Here is a 25,954-nt window from a genome sequence, read left to right as displayed (position 1 = left end):
CTATATGCAGTGCCCATCTTTATTGCTAATTAATGCCAGTGGACATGCATCTATTATATACTCCCATTTAAAAGAAGTGATTTTAAGTGTGTCGTTATAATAGACTGTTTACTCTGCGCCATACTTATATACTTGATGAAAATGTTTATCAATCAATTTTCGTACAATATTGTGACAAAGATAAAAAGCTGTAATACATTGACAGAAATTCAATACTTTTTTTCTTATTGTTTTAAAGAACTTATTTAAAGAACATAATAATAATTATCTAAAATATGAAATGAAAGACTTACATAGTAAGGGTGGCCACTAAAGTCGAATCTAGATTCGAATCCGAATCTAGATCCAAAATCTGGACCTCAGATATGGATCTGCATCTTGAATAATTCAAATCTGTGATCCAGATTCGAAGCTGAGATCCTACTGATCTGGAGAAATATATTTCTCTGACTTTCTCTGACCTTTGGCAGGAAATTCCCTTATTTTCATGAGAGGTGTCGGATTACGTTGACATATTAATAAGAAACAATAACGGTGAATATTTATATATGAGAATATTTATTCTATAGAAACAAATAGTAATCAATTGCTCATACGTACATTCCACTTATCTCCCATAAAAGTCTTAGCAACGTCCCACACTGTGATCATTAATATCGACCCACAAAAGTCTGACAATCAATTACTCTGAAGATACGATATACCTTATACATTCATTCAGCTGATAAAGGTTGGCTATGCTGAAATTGGTGTACAATTAATGTTAGAAAAAATATATTTATAAAATTTCCCTGACTTTCCCTTATTTTCAGACTTTTTCCATGACTTTTTCCATGATGACCTGCACTATTTTCCCTGAGTTTTCCCTGACTTCCCTGATTTCCCTGACCCCTAGGAACTCTGTAGGAATAGATTTGAAATTACAAACCCGGATGAATGATATTCTAATTCGTATTTTCTATGACATTATTTATTTATTCTCAGTGCTCATACTGTAATTTATTCACCTATCGTGAAAATAATTGTTATCTTTTTTGTAAGGTGCACATTTGTTCTTTTGAATAGACTATGGGAGATTAATAGACTTACAAATAGGTTAATATTATCTTTTATGTCCTTCTTCTTTCTTCGTTGTCACTGAAAGTAAATTTGGTAAATCGTAAATATACACTTTTGGTATATTTACTACGGTTTTCATCTACAACAGTAGAATCACTCAAATGCCAGCAAAACACGCCTCATAAAATACTAACATATTAAATCAATAGATCCTAATCATGAATCCAGGTTCGAATCCGGAACTAATAAGATTCGAATCCAGCCATCTTTACTATACAATCTCTGAGTACGATTATCAGAAATCAAAAGGTATGCTAGAAGAAATAAAATAGTAATCTGAGACAGTTATTAAAAGAAATATGGCTATTGTTCCATAGTGTTGTGCTCTTGGCACACCTAAAGAACCCGACTTTTCTCAACAATCTGTCAATCAGAGAGCACAAAGTTTGAAAATAGAAAGCATGAAATACTGCATGTGTTGTGCCGTAAATAAAAGTGAAGTTCTTCCAATTCATGGAAATGAGATGGCTATTCAATGAGTTATCAGGGAACTCGTGCTGTTTCAGTATAATATTTCATTATAAATAGTGTCTATGGAGATTTTACATGCAAACTCAGACACTGAATTGTCATTAGCTTAACAAAATACTAAAAATATTACTGGGTCAATCCATTTCAAATCATCCAGGCAATGTTGCCAAGATTTTTTAATTTTCCTGTATTTTTTATCATGAGTTCCCTATAGATAGATAGTCACAAAACACTGTTTGAAAAAAAATATATATGCCATAGTTCTTTTTCTGGCAACCATTTTTAAAATGGCGATTGGGCAAATTTTAATAAAAAACGTGGTTTCCAGAAAGTTTAAGGGGGCAGACTACTAAATATTTTTGAAAAGTTAACAGTTTTTCTTTAGCCATCTTTCGTAAGTGAAAAGAGATAATGAAATGTAACTTACCACAATAATAGATAATGTTATTCTACACCCGAAAATACGAATTTTAGGAATTATCAGTGTTGCCATCCATAGAAATTACAGTGTGTCCAGAATTTGAATTACCCAAAAATCTAGATTAAGGGAGCTACTAGAAAAATAAACTCGACGGCAGTTGATGACTTATGATGTTGTCTGGGTTCCTTGTTAACTAGTTTTTAAATAATATTTGTATTTATTTTGTAATAACTTACATAAATTATTATAAAATAAATAAGTTATTACAAAATAAATACAAACATTATTTAAAAAGTAGTTAACAAGGAACCAAGACAACATGATAAGTCATCAATTACCGTTGACTTAATTTTTCTAGTTGCTTCCTTAACCTAGATTTTTGGGTAATTCAAATTCTGGACACACTGTAATTTCTATGGATGGCAACACTGATAATTCCTCCGATTCGTATTTTCGGGTGTAGAATAACATTATCTATTATTGTGGTAAGTTACATTTCATTATCTCTTTTCGCTTACGAAAACGGGCAAAAGAAAATTTGCTAGCTTTTGAAAAATATTTAGTAGTCTGCCCCTTAATTGCCAAGCTACTTTTAAAGATATCAGAATAATTCAAAAAGCAGTGTGTTCAGCATGAAATGAACTTCAGGTATACATTATTTTAATTTTTCTGTAATGCAAAAGAGTCACTCAAACTCTTTACTGTAAACATTTTGAAAAAATGTATCAATCGTTAATTTTGAAGACCAATAGTTTTATGAAGGAAAGAAGACTCAGTAATGATATGTTATTTTTGTGTTGAATACTTATTTAACTACTTGCAGTGTAAGTTTTAGTTCTTCCAAAATGACTGAAAGCCTGTTAACGTCAATTTTCTCAGGTCAATATCTAAAAAAGGAGTGAATGAAAACAACTGAAAATTTTACAGAATGTTCTTCATACAATGTACATACAATACAAATGGTCTCACCAAAAAAATATGACTTAGACTCAAATACATTTAGAGTAATAGAGCAGTGAATTTTAGTAAAAACGCTACCCTTCTACACACATGTGCAGTGCTAAGGGCTTGAAGTTATTACAATTGACATTGGTCGAATGATGTTTAAATCATTACAGACAATAAATGATCAAATATTTCTACTTTTAAATAACAATGGGCAATGCTAACAATAGGTGAGAGTTCTAATTCTTAACCCTTTCTAGGACATATATAGACCCTATATATACACCATGGGTAGACTTTTGGAATTTGCTTTATAAATCTCTAGTAAAGCTTTTAGCACTGGGTTTATTGCATTCATTCAAGCGTGGAGGCATCAAAGAACATGTTTCATGGGCATTCGTAGTCAAGCGTGCGATGCCTTAGAGCAGTGACGTCACAAAAAGAGCGTAAATTTTAGAGTTTCATTCAAAAAGTTCCTGACACATTCCCATTTATCTTAGGATCATGGTTTGACCCTCGTTTTGTTCGGAATGAAGCAGTATTAACAACTGTACCACTCAGTGTTCCTATTATGTACCTGAGGCGTGAAAATCCCGCCCAAAGGGAGAAAAGGATTATTTCAGGCGAAAAAATTACTTTCTTCAGAAAATTTTCTCCTCAGGTACATGATAAGGACATGCGAGTGGTACCGTTTAAAAACTAACGTGATACTAATTAGGATCCTAGGGTAGAGATGTGTCAAAAAATTCCGAATTTTATAATCTTTCCCTATTACACATTTTGAGTCAATTTGTTTAGTAAAGTACGACAGTATTATCACTATTTATCCTAAAACCATGAATCGCACCTCGTTCTCTTTGGAATAAATCAGCCTTTCAAACTGTACCACTCATATGTCGGTATCATGTACCTGAGGAGAAAAATATCCCTAAAAAGCAGAATTTCCTGTGAGAGAGGCGCAGACTTTGAAAAATGGGATTCTTTCAGAAAAAATCCCTTTCTAGGGAATTTTGGTATACGTAGTGGCATCAAGCCAAATAGCCATTGCGCACAGGCGTGCACCCAGATATATTATATGATGTAAGGGGTCTCAAATTTCAGCGGGGAGGGAGTCCAATATTACAATATACTAAGTCTACATTGCACCAATGTTATTATGTACCCGAAAAGTCGGTAGAAAGCAATTGTTAATTAGTGCCACCTATGTTCTCAGAAAGAAATATAGAATGAGTTTTTTTTTTTTTTTTTAAATAAGGAAAGAAAGAGTATAGATGAAATGTAAGATCAAATGTTTATGCTAAATCAATCCCTTCTCTGCTAAACAAGTATAGTGTTATTAAGGAAAGTACAAATGTATGTCGGGTTACAAAAAATTTTAAAGTAGAAGGGGTCCGGACCCGATGAACCCTTCGCATGGATGCACTCCTAATTGCATATGTTTATGAGGAATTGCGAGGACACATGTCATCAACATATATGATTCTGATGGAATACCATGACGAAAAAGTTAAAAAGAATGAAAAGTATAAATATTTTTAAAAAATGATTTTTATAAACTGTCCTTTATATTTTTACAGCCCATATTTAAAAGTTTATGAATTATCTTTTCCGAGCAAAGTTAATGTAGAATTATCAAAGGTCGTCCAAATAGCGTACATTAAAATACACAATATCAAACTATTCACTACAGAGAGACAGCGTAACCATCTGCAGAATACACAAGGAAAGGGCAAAATGACTTCTTCTTCCCTATTTTTTAAATCTCTCTCCATCTTAATAAAAATAATGTACGTATAAGCTTGGTAATACATTCTACTTATATACATTTTGATGGGATAAAAACCTCTACATACTCTCTAAAGATTTTACATTGTGAGTAAAGATAACAATGTTTATGATTTGATGAGAAAAAAGGAAAGAAAAACAGAAGACATCATAGCTGAAAACCCTTCATCAGACTTCAAATTTAAGGTGAGTCTTGGGAGCCATTTCTAACACATGCGTTATGGAGATAGAGATGAAGTGAAATTCTTAAAGAGCTTCACTAGCACACTATAAGGGATACACAAAGCACTTCATTTGTGTAAGCATGCACATGCATTAAGAACATACTAAACTCTTCTCTCATTGTTTTAAGATAACAAAGGACTACTAACCTGAATCTCGGCTTCTTTCTCTTTGAGCTGTCTCCTGAATTTTTGATTCATGGCTTTTGCGTCTTTGAGCTTCTCCTCCAATTCAGAGCCATTGGAGTCACGTCGACTCTTCTGACCCATAGGGCGGAGGGTGGCCCTGATGCGTTTCTCCATTGAACCTTGTGGGTTACGTTTCAGTTCGATGAGCTATGAGGAAAAAAAATAATACAATTCAAATTACATGTGAATAGCAATGTCATCAAAGCAACTGTGTTTCTCTTTTTAAATTACTGTAGTATTTACTACCACTACCTTTCATACTATCACTGAAATATACTGAAAATTAATTCTATCTAACTTCAATCAGCATTAGGGATTCGGATTAGTTTCGGTTTCGTTGTCAAAATTTCGAGATGAGATCAATATCGAGAGGGTCATTTATAAGTCAAAATGAGTACGAGACAATATATCGAGACGCGACCAACACAGACACTTATAATGCAAGTCGAGACCAAGCCCAGTCTCGGTCTCATTTCGAATATCGACAGAAGATTATTGAAATTACCTTCACTTAAAATTGCTAACGTTGCTACGTTACACGTGAGATAGTGGCATGATTGTCCTTGGATGGCTGCAGTCACGGGAAAAGGGAAGCAAAGCAAACCCTAATTATTTGGTTTATCGAAAGTGTTTTAAACAACATAGAATATACTTTTGAGTTGGAATTCAATATATATTATTCTCTTTCCAGTCATTTTAGTTACTCAAAGACCAAAATAATTTATCTACATAGGTCAGAAATTATTCAGGGAGAGAGATTTTTTAAAATTCTTGTTGTTTTACTGCAATTGCTCGTATAAATAACGGTAAAATATGAAAAATCAAATCTTTGTTTTACGTCCCACGGTAATGTCGGTTAGGCTAAAGGAGACGGTGATGATGAGAAATGAATGAAATAATGGAATGAAGAAAGTCCGAGGAAACGCAATTACCCCTAGAAATCCCCTACACACGATGTTTGTTTAACACAAAGCTCAACTGGCTCGAGCTGGGTTCAAACCAAGGACCCCATACACCAGAGATGAACGCTCTACCACTGAGCCACCGTGGCCCTTATAAGTAATGGTAGGCACGGACATATGCAGGGGCTTGTCTGTGCCTACCATTACTTCATGCCCTCCCCAAATGACGGTCCTGATTCGTAATAGATTGGATTAAATATCTTACAAGCCCAAAATAACTATTGAGTAAGAACTGTATTTTCATTAAGAATAAAGCTTGTAAAAATAATAGCTACTGTACTGCAATGATGTGCAGAAGTCTTGCTGGTAATAAATAAGTTGTGATTATTATTATTATTATTATTATTATTATTATTATTATTATTATTATTATGGAAGATTTGATCGTTCAATGCTGCATCTGACATCCTAAGAAGGGGTCATACCTACAAGCGACAAGGAGATGGGAAAATCGTGAAATATGTAGGGTTCACGAAGGGAGAGCCAGATAAACAACGGTAGAAAGTACTATTTTAAAATAATCTATATGCGTAGATTGATACTTTGGAATATTTAATTTTACATTGAATGATGGTGAGGAAATCTTAATCTGGTGTACTGTAGCTATAAATATCGTGATCTGACTCGAAACATGACTGGATGCCAATTGGGCTATTTCATTAGAACTATTGAAATCCTACGAATGCATAGGTGAAGGACTTCCCCCCAGACATGTTGTGTTATAATGTACGTCAACTAACAGAAAATAATTATTTTCGGTATACAAAAAAGCTGTGCCTCTGTGTGCTTTACAAGAAATTAGAAATTGTATCGTCACTGATAATGATGAAAATACGAGGTACCCATAACAATAATATAGATGTCAAAAGTAATTGCATATAATAGCAAATTGCGTGTGGTCTTCTACTCCCAGTCCATTCTCTGTCTGTTTCCTTCGCGTGACATCTATTCGCTTCCTTACAGTTGTAGGATCACAACCAAAATCTCTAGTTATGTGAGACAACTTCTCACCATTAACAGCACGATCAATAACATCACCTTGAGCGGAAGTCAAATCTAAAGAGTCGAAAGTGACCGGACGTCTCGTTTTAGCTGTTCTGTTTTTTTGATTCTCAAACTGGGCGCCTTTAAGCTGTCCTGTGTTAAGTGTTATTTAAAATGTAAATGACGAGAGAGAGTTTCTACACTCTCTCGTTAAAATGTCTGTGTTTACAGCTATTTTTCGTAATAATACTCATCAGAAATATATAGGCCATACAACGCTCTCCGCTAATCTAGTGACGATTGAATGAAGTTGGTGCATGTGGTCCTAGGTTCGGTTCCCGGGGGACAACAAGAAAGTTGTTTTTAAAATCATTCATTTTCATTAACTATCCGTCTCATCTAGCTTGAAGGGCATGACCATGGGATATTAAGATAAAAAGTTTAATTTTATTTCATTTTCGGTCATGACTAAAACATTTTAACACTCTTCAGTGCGTTACTTGTGTAATTTGTAACTTAAAAACATTGCTGGTGCCCAATGCAATCAGCGAATCAGAGGTTAATAATCATGTTCCCCCGATTCATATGCGTTCTGTTTTTACAAGTTAAAATTCTGGTAACTTTAAAAGAGCCTCTACTTTTAGGAATGTTTGCTGATACTAATTAAACCACAGACGAAATACCCCTCTGAATGAATTAATTAATGTGAGAACGTGTATTAAAGATCGGAGTAAGATTTCGTATTGATTTACTTATTGAATCATATTTCATTATTGTTGATGCTGTTAGTTTTATTTTCGTAAAGAAATAGTTAATGTTCACATATACAGTATAAATTTAATTATATGTTTTCCTTTCTTAAAAAATATGACAAGCATGGATTTTTTGGTGTAGTATCAAATAACCACATGTTTAGTGAGTCACTACTGAAACCTATAGGGTGAGAGAGCAACGCAACATTACAACAGGCATTATTTGAGGTGCCTGTCTTATTTCTATCATACACTTTTTAAACTCTGAAGTACATACATTTTTGTTAAAACAAAATATTGATCAATAAAATACTGGTGTGTGTGTGTGTGTGTGTGAAAACACAAAGAGAAGAGGATAGAAAAATATTGTATATTCTATTCTTATTATTAGATGTACACTCTGTAAAGAAAAAATAGCGACACTTGCTCTAATATGGTTTTCTCAACATACTTTAATCAATATGAATTTTTACATGAATTCCTGATAATATTACAAGTCATATTCCTAATGAGCAGTTCATTCTTAATACTTGCGCCAGAGTTTCAGGCTTTTGACATGAATTTAGTGAATTTATATGTATATATAAGTAGCTATGTGTGTTTTGAGCAAAATCGTTTGTAGGAAGAGTAATTCATAAAACTGAAAAAGATCAACAACAATAGCAGAAAACAAGAAATGGAATTTCTTTAGGGTAAGACATATTGTTTGCAAACATCGAGAAGTACGATACACCAAACTAGTATTTTGTATGTGCACCATGGGCTTCCCGCATTGGTAACAAAGCTATTGCAAAATGCAACCTCGATATCACGGAATAACACCCGGATTATCTGTTCCTTGAATTCCATTCTATTTGAGATAGTTGTCTATTGAAATTTCTACTCATATTGATCCACAAATTTTCAACTGGATTCATGTCGAGTGGGTTTGTAGGCCACACGAGTCTCTAAATAGTCATATTCTTGAACCACGTATTAACAATTTTGGCTCGGTGACATGAAGCATTATCGTCCTGGGAAAGGAAGTAGTCCATATCTTCTTCAGAAAAGTCATCTTTAGCTGTTGTAAGAACTTTACGTGCCAGAATTTGAAGATATTTTCGTGCATCAAACGATCCTTCACATATATCCGTCGTTCTGACGTCTTTAACGGTGAACCATGCCCATATCATCACTCAGTAACTGAATATTTGAATCTCTTAAACAAAATCATTGTCAAGTTCCTTGCTTGTTCGTATCCACAACTTCACACCACTATCGTTTCCCACTATTCTAAACTTCTTATCAATGAAGAAAACGACATGCTTTCAGTTGTCATAAGTCCAAGTTGCATATCGACTCACAAAACTACATGTTGAAGTCCTCTGTGTTTTGTCAGTTTCGACTTTCTACGCGGTTTTTTCTTTGTAATATCCTCTTCATACAGTCAAGACAATACAGTTGTACAAGTAACTGCAGTTCCAAGATCATGTCAAACTACAAAAGCGATTTTTGGGGAAATCACTCATTAAATCTGCGGTGCTATTGATTTCATTTAGCAATCTGCTCTGGGTGATGCTTTCTTTTTTCTTTCACACTGTTGACGAAGGGACGATTTCTTATGCTGTTTGCACTTGTGAATTACTCTTCCTGCCGTAGAGTGATGGATTTTCAGAATTCCATCTATGCCTTTAGAGATTTGCCACAACTCACATTTCTTACCCATCTTATTTGTTTACAGTCCACATGTAGCAACAATATCACACACAAACAACACTGCACAACAAAAATTTTGCCACTTGACACACTGTCCAAACAATGAGAAAGCAAAGAACAATCATAAAATGCTATTTACCTCAGCCTACACATTACAAATGCAATGCAGAATTCTTACTACAATAATTTACGAGACGCACTCAGTGCCATCTATCGAAAATACTACTGATACACAAACAATTGGCAAGCGATGTTCTACACCACAGGTGTCACAGATAACGCAAATGAACTATCCCACTCTTCATTTCCTTCTATTCCTCTTCTAACGGGCTGCAACTATGGTTTTCTGTGTAAGTTAGTTTGAGAATTGAGGTGTCGCTATTTTTTCTTTACAGAGTGTACCACTCTGTTGAAAAAAATAAATCACGTTCACTATTTAATCATAATGTGATTAATAAACTAGTGTTCTTACCAAGTGGAAAGGCAGTATGTATCCTGAAACTTCATATTCTATTTGGGTCTATTCATCTGAGATTGAACAGAAATGCAGCATTTTATTAAATCAACTCCACCAGGTAACATTCCTGGCGGGAGCTCATTTGGTTCTGGATCCCAAGTTAAGCTGTAGGTCCATAACTCATATAGCCTCGGTGATGAAAGGAATGCCAAACTGCCAATCAACCAACTCAAGTTTTAGAGCTCATACATTTTAGGGAAGATTATTAATTTATGATTCGTGAAGCGAAACAGTTAATCTAAAGACCATGCATGGAGAAATTTCCACGTAAATCCCAAAATAGATAAACATAACAAATATGGGTATACAAGTTGATCACTAGCTGAATCATTGAGACCAATAATTAAACTTCACATTTTTAGCTTCCAAAAATTATGCTTCTAGGTTCCTAATATGGGATCAAAAGACTCTTAAATATATTTTTAAACTCATCAAACACACAATTCCTTTAAAAATATTGCCTAGGGAAATATTTAAAAGGCAGACACGAACTAGTTGAAACTCCTGTTCTTCGAACGGGAAGAATAAGTTTATGGAAATACGAGGGGCATACTGAAAGTCGTGAGTAGAATGTTTTCACAACCGTAATCTTTAGTTGTAAGTACAACTAAGTATATAATCTCAATCTACAGACCTTTTTTCTTTCTTTCCAGACGTTGACGCTGTTTGTTGCTAGCACGTGACCACAAGCAGGCTTTCCAAAATGGCGGGCAGCGATGTTTCGTTTGCTTGAATTGACAACATCTTGCTGTGATTGAATTCCTTGCTAAAGAGGACCAATCTGCTTCTGAAATTCTATGGAGATGTGTGCATGGGTGCCAGCAGTGTTAGGAGGTCGGTGAAACATTTTAAGGATGTAAACACGAGCATTGAAAATGAGCCTCGCAGCGGGTGCCCTCGAACTACCTCTATGGAAGGCAACAAGGTAAAGATTGATGAGCTGATTAGGGGAGATAGGCATATCACTGTGAATGAAAACGCTGCAAAACTTGGAGTTGGACATAGTGCGGTACAAGAAATGATTCACAGCTTAGATTATCGGAAAGTCTATTCCCGTTGGTTCCCATGTTTATTAACCGAGGACCACAAACGTCAGAGACTAACCATTACCCAAACCCTTCTTCAGAGATTTCGACATGAAGATGATGAATTTTTGATGAGTGTTGTGACTGGAGATGAAAGCTGATTCCATCATTATGAACCTGAAACAAAAGAACAGACAATGGCACCACTTGAATTCGCCACCGAAGAAGAAAGCGAAGACAGTGCAATCGGTAGGGAAAGTTATGGGGAGCGTCTTCTGGGATGCACAGGGTTGCGTTTTGGTTGACTTTCTTAAGCCTGGACAAATTACACTGTTCAACAAATTTTGATCGAAAGTATGTAAATTCTTTGAAATTGCGATTTTTACATTCATTTAAGCATAATATGAAAGGAAATGATAATAGAAGAATTTTCTTAGCTCAGGTTGTGAAAAAAACGCCCTTGTACAACAGGAGCTGTATATATACAAATGTATTAATATTTATAGAACATTTAAGCAAAATCCTTGTAAAAACCTACATTTCACTTTTATTTTTATCTATTTCACTGTGATGTGATAAGCTGGGGAGTTAAGAAGTACCCTAACCTATAGCTTTCTATACCCTTGTACTTCCTTTTTCAAAATTGCGCAAATACCAGTTTCACAGCGATACAGAAAATAAAGTAACAGTGGTCAAGTTAAACATTAACAATTCCGTAATAAAAATCAGTATTAACATCAAAACATGAAAAATATGTACAAATACCTTTTTGTGCAAGAACTACACTGCAATGTAGACAAAAGTTTCAAGTGATCCCCTGTACAGGATTATGCTTATTTTATTTTGAGCGTCTTCGCTTGGCTTGCCTTTTGTAGGTTACATCTGGAGCATCCCTTGCAATAGTCCAACAGTAGTCGGCCAATATGTTAGAACTCCACTTTCCCTCATATCTCTTCTCCATGGCTGCAATATCTTGATGGAAACGCTCACCATGTTCGTCACTTACTGCTCCACAATCTTCGGGAAAGAAGTCTAGATGTGAATGAAGAAAGTGGAGTTTCAGAGACATATTGCAACCAAGATTTTCGTAGCACAATAACAACTTTGCTACCAGTTGTTTGTAATTTGTTGCTCGGTGTCTTCCCAAGAACAGTGAACAAACACTCTTCAAGCTTTCCCACGCAGCTTTCTCCTCACCTTGGAGAATTTCGTCGAACTTGTGATCTTTGAATAGTTGTCTAATCTGTGGCCCTATGAAAACACTCTCTTTAACTTTGGCATCACTTAATCGAGGGAATTGTCCTCTTAGGTACTTATAGGCCTCATCCTCTTGGTTCATGCTCTTAACAAAACTTTTCATAAGACCTAATTTAATATGTAGAGGGGAAAGCAAAATTCGGTTACGATCTACCAGTGGTTCATGCTGCACATTTTTCACTCCCGGCTGAAGAGTTTCTCTGGTACTCCAATCACTTTTGCGGTAATGAGATCCACGATCTCTACTGTCCCATTCACATATAAAGCAACAATACTTTGTATACCCTAACTGCATACCTAGCAACAGTGCTATTACTTTAAGGTCACCACAAATGAGCCACTGAAAATCGTAATATTTAATGGCTTGAAGTAAACGTTTCAAGTTTTCATAAGATTCCTTCATATGAACTGCGTAACCTACAGGAATTGAAGGAAGTTCATTTGTAAAAGCACTGCCTTTAAACTCACCTTGGACGAATCTATAAAGAGCCTTCACTCCGTAGGTTCGTAATTAATTTTAAGTGCCCTCATGAGACCATTTACATCTGTACATGCCTCAAGTGTGTCTTCCATAGTAAAAAATGAAGTGAACATCTTCTCCCTATTACGATACACTGAAATATTTACTTTTTCCTGCAATAAATTGCATTGCTTTAAGCGTGACGCTAAAATTTCGGCTTTGCTTTTCGAGAGGTCCAAGTCTCTGATTAGATCACTTAGTTCCTCTTGAGTAAGTCTATGTGGTTCACATGGAGATTCTTCTACAACAAACGTAGGGTCCTTCGAAGTACTTGATTCAGGAGCTTCAACTTCTTGATCATCATCAGAAAAAAGATCGTATTCTTTAGGTGGGTCAGGAACAGGTAGTCCTTCTCCATGTGGAACAGGGCGCATTGCAGAAGGAATGTTAGGATAGATCAAGGTCCGCTTCTTCTTCGTGAAAATTCCCTTCTTGACGGAAGGAACCACACAAAAATAACAGTCTCTGATGTGGTCGATTGGCTCCCTCCCAATCATGGGCACTGCAAAAGGCATTGAGCGCCCCTTCCCATTAATCCAATTTCTTAGATTGCTGGCACAAGTGTTACACACAATGTGGGGCCCAAGATTTATCTTGGTCTCCAATTTTACAACCAAAGTAATATTGATAGGCTTTTCTTATTAGTAGTGTTATAGTCTGCTTTTGTGAGGAAAATGTCACTTCCCCACACACGTAGCAGAAGCTATCCGCACTGTTTACACAATTTGGCGGCATTTTTGTTTATTGAAATCCTCAAAATGTCACTTGAAATAGTTCCGACAACTATTTAAAAATATACATTCGAAATACCAGTATTTTTGCGTACTTGTAGTTGTATTTTTGTGTCCTGCACTACACAAACGTCACACCCAAAACGCTGATAACTGCACTAAACCTCTCTTTTCTAACAATAGCAGAACACTACTGAGATAAGGAACACAATGAAACCAAGCGTTCATATAGTTTCTCCAGTGTTGCCGGATCAGTGTAACATTTTACCCCAAACGAAGCGAATATATTTATTTTTAAAGCGTTATTATTAGACATGCCTGTAAAACGAAAAGTAGAGCTAATATTCGAAAATAACTTTCAAATTCGTGATCAGCACCACAAAATCAATAAGAATTAACTGATTTTGTTCAATTTACATTTTCGTTGTTGAACAGTGTTATAAATTCTGCTTGCTACATCCAGACTCCTTTGAAGCTCCACCGTGCTTTGTGTGATAAACGTCCTGGAAAGATCATCCTCCAACAGGATAATGCGCGTTTACATACTGCATTCGCCACTCAGGAGATTTGGGTGGGAAACACTTCCACATCCTCCCTTCAGCCCCGACATAACACCCTCCGACTACCGTCTTTTCGGTTTTGTGAAGGAACAGATGGGAGGCCATCGCTAGGAGACACTGTAGGATATTCGGCAAGCAGTGCATCAGTGTCTACGGGCAGCTGGAACGGAATTCTATCGCAAGGGTATTTTCAAACTTGCATAACGATGGGGAAAATGTGTGCAAAAAATGGAGGCTATGTGGAAAAGTGAAAGAAAGGTCTGTAGATGATGATATATTTGGTTTCATTTACAAATAATGATTACGGTTGTGAAAGCATGCTCGTCGTATTATTTGGGAAATGTTTAAACCCCGTTTACAATAGGGAAGCATTTCAATCAAACTGAAATGATAAACATCCAACTATTAACTATGTTCCAGATGCATTTTGAACAAACGTTTCCTCGTTTTAGCAGTTTATGAATACAATATGGGAAATTAAGATATTGTAGCAGTTGCCCTCTTCTTCCCCAGAAGCAGAATTTGAGAAAATGGTGCAGGACATGATCACACATTTGTATTAAGTAGGTTATATGCCGAGTTTCACCATCTTACGATGAGGAGTTCGTTAGCTGTGTTTTAATCAACCTTTTCCTGCTTAGGATATGCATTGTAACGAGAGTAACGTAGTAAAACTCCAGCCAAAGGTAAGAAATGGTCAGCTGGTGGCCGCTGGCAAACTTGGAACTATGTACTTAGAGAATAGTCAGCTACGCCTAAATACAAAATTTCAGGTGGAAGTGCGCACGAGAGTAAGTTATGGGAATTGAAGTGAAGTTTAACATTGAAACTCAGTAAGAAACAGATTCTGATACAACCGTAATCGGTCAGCACCAATTAAAGTGCAGCTAAATAACTTACTTGGAAAGGTTGCGGGGTGTCACTCTGATTTGAGTTGAGTTGAGTTGAATCTGAGTTTAACGTCCCGTTCAGCAGCGAGGCTATATGAGACGTGGACCTACTGATTAACGTGGAATCCGAACCACATGAGCTTCCACCGGGAATCGAACCCGGGTCTCCCACGCCAAAGGCGCGTACGCTAACCGCTTAGCCACGAAGGAGCTCTCACTCGACTCCTTTCTACATACGAAATAATTAGGCAATCGGAGAAATCCTCAATTGCAAGCATGTTCGAATTATGATCGTTTAAACTTTAAAATTGAACAGATTTTGAGAAAAGTTTGAAGTAACCAATTTTTAAAATAGACTCTCCAGTTTTGATATCAGGGGGTTTTCTTGGGTGCCCAACACAGTGGTGAGGTCACAACGTACGTGTGTTTTGCAAGATAAGGGCACTTATTGAAAAGGTGGTGAAGGGTAATCGCGTCCTGGAACTTGCAAATTGCCTCCCGTTTGGCACACAGGGTCGTTAAGCTGATAAAAAGTATTTGGTTCTCCAATTCCGTTGTATTGCCATTCAAATATCACTTTCCTGTGTGAATACATTTAAATTGAAGAAAGACATTTCTCTCCGAAATGCTTTGCTAGGCGTGCTAAATTCAATGTAGAACGCCTTGATGATTAATCTTGTCATAATATGCATTGCCTACCAAAGATATAATACCTAACAAACTAAGTAACATAAAAAATGATTACAGAAAAACGCATTGAACAATCGGTACATTGTACAGTATGTTACTGTATAGAAATTGTATACCCCTTGCAACACGGGGAAACACAATTGTACGGGTTGATTAAAATCGATGTAGAAGTGCCCCCTCTCAATTTTGTGCTTCGAAACGGCGTGCAGTGATTGTGTAAGTTTCGTTCAACGATTTGTAATTGTTTTGGTTTGTGATAGGACATTTTTAGCGCGTAAAAGAAGAAAGAGAAGTAGTGTTCTCAACGAAGCCATGACTATCGTCGTGTTGAAAAGGATACCGTAAACAGTTGACTTATTACCAGCAATTTCTAAAATATATAATATAAATCAAGAAATGTTGTATTGAAGAATTACTACTACATTAGTCATAATTAAGTAAAAAAAAAAAAAAAATGCATACCGTAGATGCGGGCTACTTGGACCCAATTTTGCAACAAATTGGTTCTTTTGGCCTATTTTCATCCACGAAAACTCGAAAGTTATTGTCATAACCCATATTAAGTGGAACTACAGGCTTTATTGCACATATCGAGGACAGTTTTAGTTACATATATTGAAAACAAAGCACAGGCGATTATTCTAAAAAATGGGTCCAAGTAAGACTCGCGTTCGGGCTACTTGAACCCACCCCCATATTTTCCTACAGAAAACCATTGAAATCTGCTCTGAGACTAAGTAGGACGTAGGTGTTCCAAGAACAACACTTTTTATTTACTGCAAACCACAAAGAGAACATGTTAAGAGGTATTATCAAATATACTGATTGTAATAGCTGATTACGTTTTCTTCTGCAGCTGCACGAGCCCTATCTATATTAGCAGCGAATCTAGTCGTTGACTGGAGGTGCATTTTCTAAAATAACTTCACTCAATCTCGACTGGGAAGATTGTCTTAGAAAGCAATGACAGTTCTTCCATGCATGGCAAAATAGGACTTCACAATAAATCTGAAATCAAGTTAATTAACGAGGAATCCGAAATCACAAACTTTATCAATATGACTAGCGAAGGCTAATTCTTCTTCTTCAGTGAACACTTTCAGATGGCCCGGATTCTGCCTTGACCTATTCCTTAATCTTCTTTCTATGGTGGAACTACTTATCTTGAAGTGAGCTTCTGTTTCTTTTCGCGACATTTTCCCCGACTGAATTGCTGATAAATATTCTCCAAGCTGTTATGAAAAATCAGCATATTTTCGACCTGCAGGCAATCTTTTATATTGATGTACCATTTTGTACCGGTATCCTTAAGGAAACAATGAAAAGTCCTTACTTGTGTGACACGTGACAACAGGCCTTTATTTTTCATTGATAAAGATAACAAAGGATGGGGTGGGATAAAGATAACAAAAGATGTGGGACAAAATATCCATGTTTTCCAGGTCATATGTACACACTTCATATACTGTATAATCTAATTACGCACACATCTTATTGTATATGAGAAAGTTTACCATGTCAGTTTCATTAACCTATATGTAACTACTTATGTGTTTACTTAGCATTGATTCCACTTCCTTGCAAATAGTGTCCACACATAAAGTTTGGCGCTCAATAAATACACTCTTTCCGTCAACGACCTTTCTCACCAATGCTGCTCAATCGTAGTCTACCACAGAACTAGTTTCAATGTGTGTACGCCTGCATTATGATCCCATCTAACGGATCTAACTCTGAACTCACTCATTATTGCATTGCATATGGGACTTTAAACGAGTTTTTGGTATGGGTCCAAGTAGCCCCTTAAGGGTCCAAGTAGCCCGCAATTACGGTACTGTAAACAGTTTTAGTAAAAAGAAGATGAAAAAGACATTTTTAAAAAAAATACAAAACAAAATGTCAGAAGTATTGAACACTTAGTTCACCAGTCGTGACTCCGAAGAAATGTTGTACTGAAGCCGTTTTGTGGTTTTGAAAAACCATGCATAAACATATAAAACGAAAATAATAATAAATCATCCATGTTAAAAGAATTGTTACATTATTTGTATTAGTCCACCAGCGAACGAGTGCGGGCGGCAGATTTTGGAACTAAAATACAAACAACAGTGTTTCTAACCGGATCACTTGTAATTAATCTATCACAGTTGTTTTTGCCCTGTTCATAATAAACCACTTCACGCATTTGTTCAAGTTAAGACAAACACAATTTCAAAAGTTATGGAAGTTACTTTCAGAACATTTTAAGGGACTGAAAAAAAAAAAGTACATAAACCCTCCATATTAATATGACAATAACTTGCGAATAAACTAACCTCAGTGTCGTACAAAGGAACACTGAGAACTTCGTAGCATTAGAGTGTAAGGAATTCCTAATTCATCTGTTAACGAAACCTCGAAGTTCATCTTTGTGAATCAAAGTTATACTTTGGCAACTGCGCTTTCATTGTTTAAAGCAAGTTCTATTGTGTAGTTTTGAGATAAGGCGTCTTCGAAATTGCTACCAATTTGGACCATGTGATCGATCGATTGTCAGTACCTTCAGTAACAAATTTGCATTGAGATCATTTTCGGATGTGCTGCAAAAGACTGGTGAGAGAGAAACTGATAATCTGACCGCCTCCGAAGGAGATTTGGATCCGCCCCTAATTAAGAAGGTAAATAAAGATAACTTTCTCTGATATCTAACCTGTCATTATTTAGCTTGGTTTGGTAATTTAAAAATCCAGTATTTCTACCATATTTTGAAAAAAAAAAATATTTAAAAGAAATAAACCCAATGTTACATTGAGGCGGTAGGGGAGCGATTAAAATTTAAAGTGGGGAGCCTGACAATTGATTTCTTATAGCTCGTGAAATTCAGAAAAAATGAATTTTATATTAAAAAAGAAATACAAAATACATTTTCAGGGTAACTCTTACATTCATTATGTTATTATAAAGTTAATGGTACTTTTGAAATTGATTAGAGTGAATAGATATGTATTTAAGTAACAAAACCACTTGCGTAAGTTTTTCAAAATATCAAGTTAGAAGAACGAAGTTTGTCTTCCACTGCTATCTCATTGCTCAAAGATACCGGCGATGAAACAATTGGCCGAAAATCTACGTAGCACATTTTAGTACTTACACTTGAAATAAAAATACAGCTGTTTAAAGACGATTGATTACCTTTGTCTTTGAATTTCATATGTGCACACAGGATTTGTTAAACAAGACCGTACATCTGATATGTTTGAACTATATGCAACTTATGCTCACGGGCTAAACTCAGTCTTCTGAAGTCAATCGACAAATGATTACGTATTACAGACACAAAGACAACACTAGGCTCCCAAGTTTCAAAATTATATTGTGTATGAAAACAGATAATAGAATTAATTCTTTGTCACAAGAGACCTAGGGTCTGAAAGAAATTCAGAGGGAGTTCAAAGAGAATTTCTATACTCATAAATAAAAGTTGTGAATTTATTGTGTATTGAACCAATGATATTTATGCTTACATTACCCATACGCTGATGTTTTATCGATACTTTCATTTCACATTTACCAAAAGGCTGGATTACGATTATAATCCTAAAAGAAAGATACATTGTAATCAGGTTTTACAAGGCAATCCCGAAAGACAAGCTATCCAATCCCGTAGCCCTTTAAAAAATTAAGGAAAATTTCTTCTTCACTTCCTTTTCCCCCAAAGGATTCACATTAATCGAAACAATGAAATGAAATTTCTTTAGTTTAACGTCCCATGATTATGCTCTTTATTCTAGAAGAGACAGATGATTAATGAAAGTGAAACATTGTAAAATTAATTGTTGGGCTCTCACAGAACCACGTACAACAAAGACACATGCGCTAGCCAATAGACCAACGGAGAGAACTTCCACAGTTCTCGAGTGGAAACGTATCGGAATTCTTTCTTGGCTACAACTCAAGAAAATAATTTAGTTGTCAATCGAAAGACCTACATTAAAACAAATACAAGCATCGCGAGCCTTAACTTGATTTAAACTTACAGTTACAAGATATTGCGCAAGTATCTAAGCTACCAACCCATAATTAATATTTTAGTCATTACATCTTATTACTGAGTTTTACAGGTTTCTACTGTTTTATAATGAAATCAAATAAAACGTAATCAATTTTTTTTTTATATAATCTGCTTAATACACGGTACAAACTCACTTGTATGCTATCGTGTTCTTAAATTGTTAATTTCCATGCATATGCCATTATCCACAATACATCTGCATTACTGCAGGAATAACCATTACTGTATTCAATAACAACTATATAATTTATAGAGTTCTTTATTAAGCGAAACAGATTAGGCTACTTATAACATGTAAACTGCAACTTTTGAAAATCGTTGGATACACTGCAGAGTGACGCTCTCCGTTCCCCTGTCCCACCGCGCTTACCTAGAAACTGATGTAAACACTACACTAGCGCCCTCCACGAAAAACCGCACTAATATCCTGGTCAGGTAATAACTACAGTTACAGTACGATGTCATATTTGAAAAAGGAAACAAACACACACACACACACACACACACACACACATATATATATATATATATATATATATATATATATATATATATATATATATATATATATATATATATATATATATATATAACGTGATATTTGATAGACAATACAGTCGAACAGGGTGGTTAATACATTTTATCAGTCTAACGACCCCGTGTGCCAAATGGGAGGTAATTTGCAAATTGTAAGACGACATTACCCTTTACCCCCACCCCAATAAGTGCCCTTATCTGCAAAATGCTTATGTTTAGACATCACCGTTGTGTTGGGTACCCAATCAAACACCCGAAATCAAAAATGAGGCTTCTATCTAAAAAAAAAAAAAAAGGTTACTTCAACTTTTTGCAAAATTTGTTCAATTTTGAAATTTTAATGCTCGTAATTTAAACACGCTTGCGATCGAGGATCTCTCCGGTTGGCTAATTGTTTCATATGTAAAGGAGTCGAATGAACATAGTATCTCCATGAAGTCAGAGTGAAACCCCGCGACATTCCCTACTTAGACCTGAGTTATAAATATCCGAATGGTTGGAGTAAAAAAAAAAAAAAAAAATCTTTTAGCCATATGTTCATGTATTCAAACCTTGTAGGAAGTTACGTTTTCTTTTCGTTCTCACGCATCAAATTCTCTTTCTCAATGACTTTCAATGTTAAACTCCAAATCCTTATTACTTCTTTACTCGTGTTCATTTCCACCTGAGATTGTGTTCAAGTTCTGTCAAATTCCCGGCAAGCGCCAGTTGATCATTTTTTATTGAAAGTACTAAATGTGATCAAAAATTAATTTCAAACGGTTCGTTCATTTTTCCATGATGATCAGACAGATAACCACGATGTTACTTTTATATATTGACCAAGTATTTGGAACTTGCCGCCTTTTTCCCTTAAAAGTGGATTTTTTTGAAGAAGATGAAGGATATGCTCACGTATTTTAAAATAAGGTGTTTTACCTAGTTACACCTCTCTAATATAAGGGAATATTAGAGAGGTGTAACTAGGTAGAAGGGAATAAATACTTCTTCCTCTTATGATATACATGTTAATGAATATAACATGGTAAAAACATGACTGGAGCAAAATGGTAAATACAGTATGTTAAAATAACCATTTCAGGCGGTTTACCCGTTTTGCTGTGATGACAAGGCATATAACCTCGATGTCATCATTTTTAAATACTGAGCAAAGATGAAATAAATTGCCCCTTTCTTACGCTTACTAATGAAATTTCTTAAAACTCTTGGATACATGCCCACTCGTTTTAAATAAGGATTTTATATACCAAGCTTCATCTCCCTAACGAGCATACTTTATTTTTGGTATACATTTTTAACCCTCTCTTCCCCATTACTATACCCATTTTAATAAAAATGAGGTGACAACAACCTAGTTCGAAGTAGGCGTTAACTATGTTAAAAAATTCATTTGGAATGGTTCGACCATTTTTTTATTATGATAGATAACGTCTTTTTCATTTGTATAATATAGAGTAACACCTGTAATAGTGTTGGTGCTGTCTTTATGCGTGTTATTTATTAATGTAAAGGTGAGTTGTTATGTTTAATGTAGTGAAAAAATAAACATTTTTCATGTTATCAACAGTCAAGCTGTGAATTTTGTAAGATTTATCGTATGTTGAATATAAAATGTTACACTCGTAGCAATTTAAGTTTGACTGCTGAAACATTGTTCAGTTTCATTTTTCAAGAAATTTTCTTTCCCGCTTAGCTATTATTTTGTCAACAGACTACGAAACAGTGGAACCAGACTATTTGCGTGAATAGTCTTTAACACTTTTCCCGTACGTTTTTCGCAACTTTCTCAAGTCAGATTTAGTTGAATATTTTTCTCAACATCGTTTCAGAACTGAAAATTGTTCATGAAATAATTTACCATTAGTACCTAATCTGAAAAGTGCTTCTGATAAAAAGAAACATTAAACTGAATATATACAATATCATGTTTAGATTGCTCATCTAGCAAAAGTTTCTTTGCTATCGATATCGTACACTCTTATTTCTTGGTAAATTATTTGATACTATTGTTACTTGCATAATTTTGGTCACGACTTTCATCCTCGTCACCCGTGTCGGGGGTTGCTTTTCAGACTTGGATTGATCCGGTAACCCAAACAAATTTCGCCATTCAAACAGACACGATGGCCCATAACTAACCGAAATGTCCGCTCTACAGAATTTTATAGGATTAAAGATTTCCACTATTCTACCTCGAATATTCACACGTTTGATTCCCGGTGTGGCAGTTCTTAACCTACGAAGTCTTCATTATTTCAAACATAATATTACGTCTACTTATCTTCTTATACTAAAAGTAATGCAACGGTTTAGGACTGAACTCAGCGATATCTCATATTCTACACAAATTTTACAGGCTTGTTTGATTAAATTTTGACGATCTCTTATAAGAAAATCATATAGCTTATCTTTTCTGCGATTCTCAGGCATTTACACTCTCATAGGCCTTTTAATCTTATCTTTCAGCGCAATATTTTGCCACACACACACACACACACACACACGCAGACCATACATCACGAGAGAAACGCAATTATAGATTTAGTGAGATGAGAGGGCAAAATCTTGTTTGCTAAAATTACATGTTAAAATGAAATGAACATTAATGAAAAATTAGTTTAACGTGCCAGTGATAAGCCTTTTAGGAAAAGGAGACGGATGATTAATGAAAGTAAATGCTAGTTAAAGTAAAATTTAATGATCTCTAACGGGAATCGAACCCGGGACTACATATACCAAAAGTGTACGCGCTAGCCACTACACCAGCAGGAAGGATCAGAACTACGTTAACAGTGTCATACAAATTATTCTTGTGTATGACGATGTTTCGTCGTCTTCAGGTCTGTTCGGGTCATACTGGGTCCCGAAATTCGTAAACAGTTTCATCATTGATTCTCAATACCAAGTATAATACAACGTTTGTTCCAACCCTAACGAGTAGAAATGACTGTGGTCAGATACGCTTTCGGCGGGAACTCATGATTCGGATTCCACGTTAGGCTGTAGATCCATGTCCCGATGCTGAACTCAAATTTTATAGAAAGGACTCTGCAGACCGCTTTCTTCTTAATAAAATTGTATGCGTATCAAACATGACGAACATTTATTTATATCAAACAGTCTGTAAAACCTTCAGAAATATTCAAAAACCTTTAGAAATATTTCATGTAGAGGCTCCCACCAAAAAATAGGCAAAGTAGGCTATTTTTGGTACTATTAAATTTAATCAGTTGCTACATTTGCTAATTAAACCTTGATTTTAGTTGTTCTTCCTGAGTTATATAAAAGAAAAAAATATCTTTTGACCCAAAATGCGGCATGTAGTAGTAATATAATTACTTATATTTATTTATAAATAAATTGGGAAACAGGAGCTGGATCAGTAAGCCACTTCCAGAATTTAACGGTAGTTCAGTCAGTTTGTAACAACAATATTACAGCCACGGAACGTCAAACTTGTGTTAAGTTTCTCAAGGTTTAAAGTTCTTAACATACTTCAGATTCTGTCGAGAATCGAATTCAAGATATATATTAAAGGTGAATTGTCCTTATCTATTCTAGAAACTTGTGTTTCAACATGTAAAGACAAATAATTTTGCTAACTTCTAGTACCTTGCACTTCATTGCAGTTTATTTTACTATAAATCATTGCTTAATTTATTGCAGATTGTTCATAATGGTGGTAACATTGTTTTCGACATTTTCAAGTATAAATATGTGACACTTTGATTATGCTCTCAAACATTAAATATGAGTATTCTGTTTCTAAAGAAAAAATATTTTAGTTATATTTAGTTCCAGAAATAAAGATGGTGGAAACAAATGTGCTGACCACACACAAAACAACTGAAATCCATCTCGCTGTGCATAGCTGTCAAGAGAACTCAATTTAGTTTTCAGCTGTAAATCTATTCATAGATTATAATAATAGGAAAATCTAGAACGGACTTTATGCTTGTAAAACCCTACTTCATCGTCTCCAAAAACAGTTTGAAAAAATGCCGAATGTCGAATCACATTTTTATTGTAATCATATTTTTATTTTTGTTGTTATCCTACCTGATCAATAATAATAATAAAAAAAAAAACAATAGCAAAGTGCGACGAAGATTCGAACACCGATCGTGTATGTAGGAGTTCTGTAACAGACATGGGTATTTTTGCTAACCCTCACTCACCCTCACCTTCAATCAATTCCCTCACATTCACTCTCATCCACCCTCACTCTCAATAGACTCACTCACTCACCCTCAGTTGACCCCTTCACACTCCCCTCAGCTACACTCACCCTCAGTTGACTCCCTCACACTCACCCTCAGCCACCCTCATCTAACAAAATGAGGGTGAGTGAGGGTGAGGGCGGCCCTCTTGAAGTCAAAAGTGAGTGAGGATGCCCATCTCTGTTCTGTACGGATCCAATGAGCCACGGAATAACATGTAGGAGAACTTATATACTCCGTAGATATACAGGGTGTCTCAAAAGTCCCCTAGTGCAACTCTTTTATCATCAGAGTTACAACAAAATGTAAGAGGGGAAACCGTCTCAAAATATAATGGATTCAATCTAAAATGAAGGACCTTTTTTTTTTAAATCGGACGAGCCGTTTGGGCTGTACACTCTTTATGCACCCAATGTTAAATGAAAATGCAACGTTGCTATTTACCTGGATCCAGAACATAAGTAAATGAAGTTACTTTTTGAAATGGGGGCTGGCCATCGACATGTTAGCGTAAAAGACAGTAACTTTATCCACTTATGTTGTGGGTCCAGGTAAATAGCAACGTTGCATTTTTATTTAACATTGGGCGCATAAATAGTATACAGCCCAAACGGCTAGTCCGATAAAAAAAAACAAAAAAAAACTTCACTTTAGGTTGAAAACATATTTGGGGACAGTTTCCCTTCTTACATTTTGTTGTAACTCTGATAATAACAGAGTTGCCCTATGTTAGGGGGCTTTTGAGACACTCTGTATATGGCTTAAGTTTCAAGCTAGAAAAGTATATGTATCGATTTCCTTCTCATAATAAAGGGCAAAACATACTATCCGGCGAAAAACATGCATTTTCTTTTGTGGCATATAATACCTGTGCAATACAAGAGGAAAACCCCAGAACGGAGGCGGCGCTTGAGGAAGTCACATCAGTAAAAATTAAAATTGTATCGGTTTAAACTAACGAAAGACAACTTACCTACTTACCTATTGTACTAATTCTTGAATAATACATGAGATAATTTTCCTTCCCTTAGGGAAAATTTTTTTTTAGTGATGTCACTTCCCCGAGCGCCGCCACTGCATTCAATTCGTTTATCTTGCTTAAGAATTGTCAACTGAGACACAATTTCATTTTCCGTGGGTTCTATAACACGTTTCTAAGGTTAGGTTCCAACAAGTCAGATTATAATAGCCATACTTCTGCGTTTGGCATTTCGTAATCTCAACGTCACACACACACACATTTCTTTTTCTCTGATAACGTCTCTGTCCTAATGAGCAAAGAAAATTCAGAATTTTGTTAAGAAAAGTTGCAAGAAAACAAACATCTACCTCATCGTTTTAGTAGGAAGACGTGAACGTGACGTGCTTAATAAATGAATATGACTATTCCCACTTGGGGGCAGTTGCATCTT

General features: G+C 35.5%; 1 protein-coding gene across 2 annotated transcripts in view; it reads right to left on the bottom strand.

The window, feature by feature from the left end:
• The window catches only part of GABA-B-R2 (gamma-aminobutyric acid type B receptor subunit 2), an 832,753-nt gene that overhangs the window by 64,806 nt on the left and 741,993 nt on the right, over window positions 1-25,954 (bottom strand). For both annotated transcript variants that reach the window (XM_081759238.1, XM_081759239.1), the window contains exon 12: window positions 5,113-5,298. In XM_081759238.1, coding sequence (XP_081615364.1) covers window positions 5,113-5,298 — 186 coding nt within the window. The remainder of the gene's footprint in view (window positions 1-5,112; window positions 5,299-25,954) is intronic.

This window comes from Thermobia domestica, chromosome 5 (assembly GCF_964235325.1).
Source record: "Thermobia domestica chromosome 5, izTheDome1.hap1.1, whole genome shotgun sequence".
Taxonomy (NCBI): Eukaryota; Metazoa; Arthropoda; class Insecta; order Zygentoma; family Lepismatidae; genus Thermobia; species Thermobia domestica.
The sequence above is the reverse complement of the archived record's forward strand: the minus strand, read 5'-3'. Positions and strand labels throughout refer to the sequence as shown.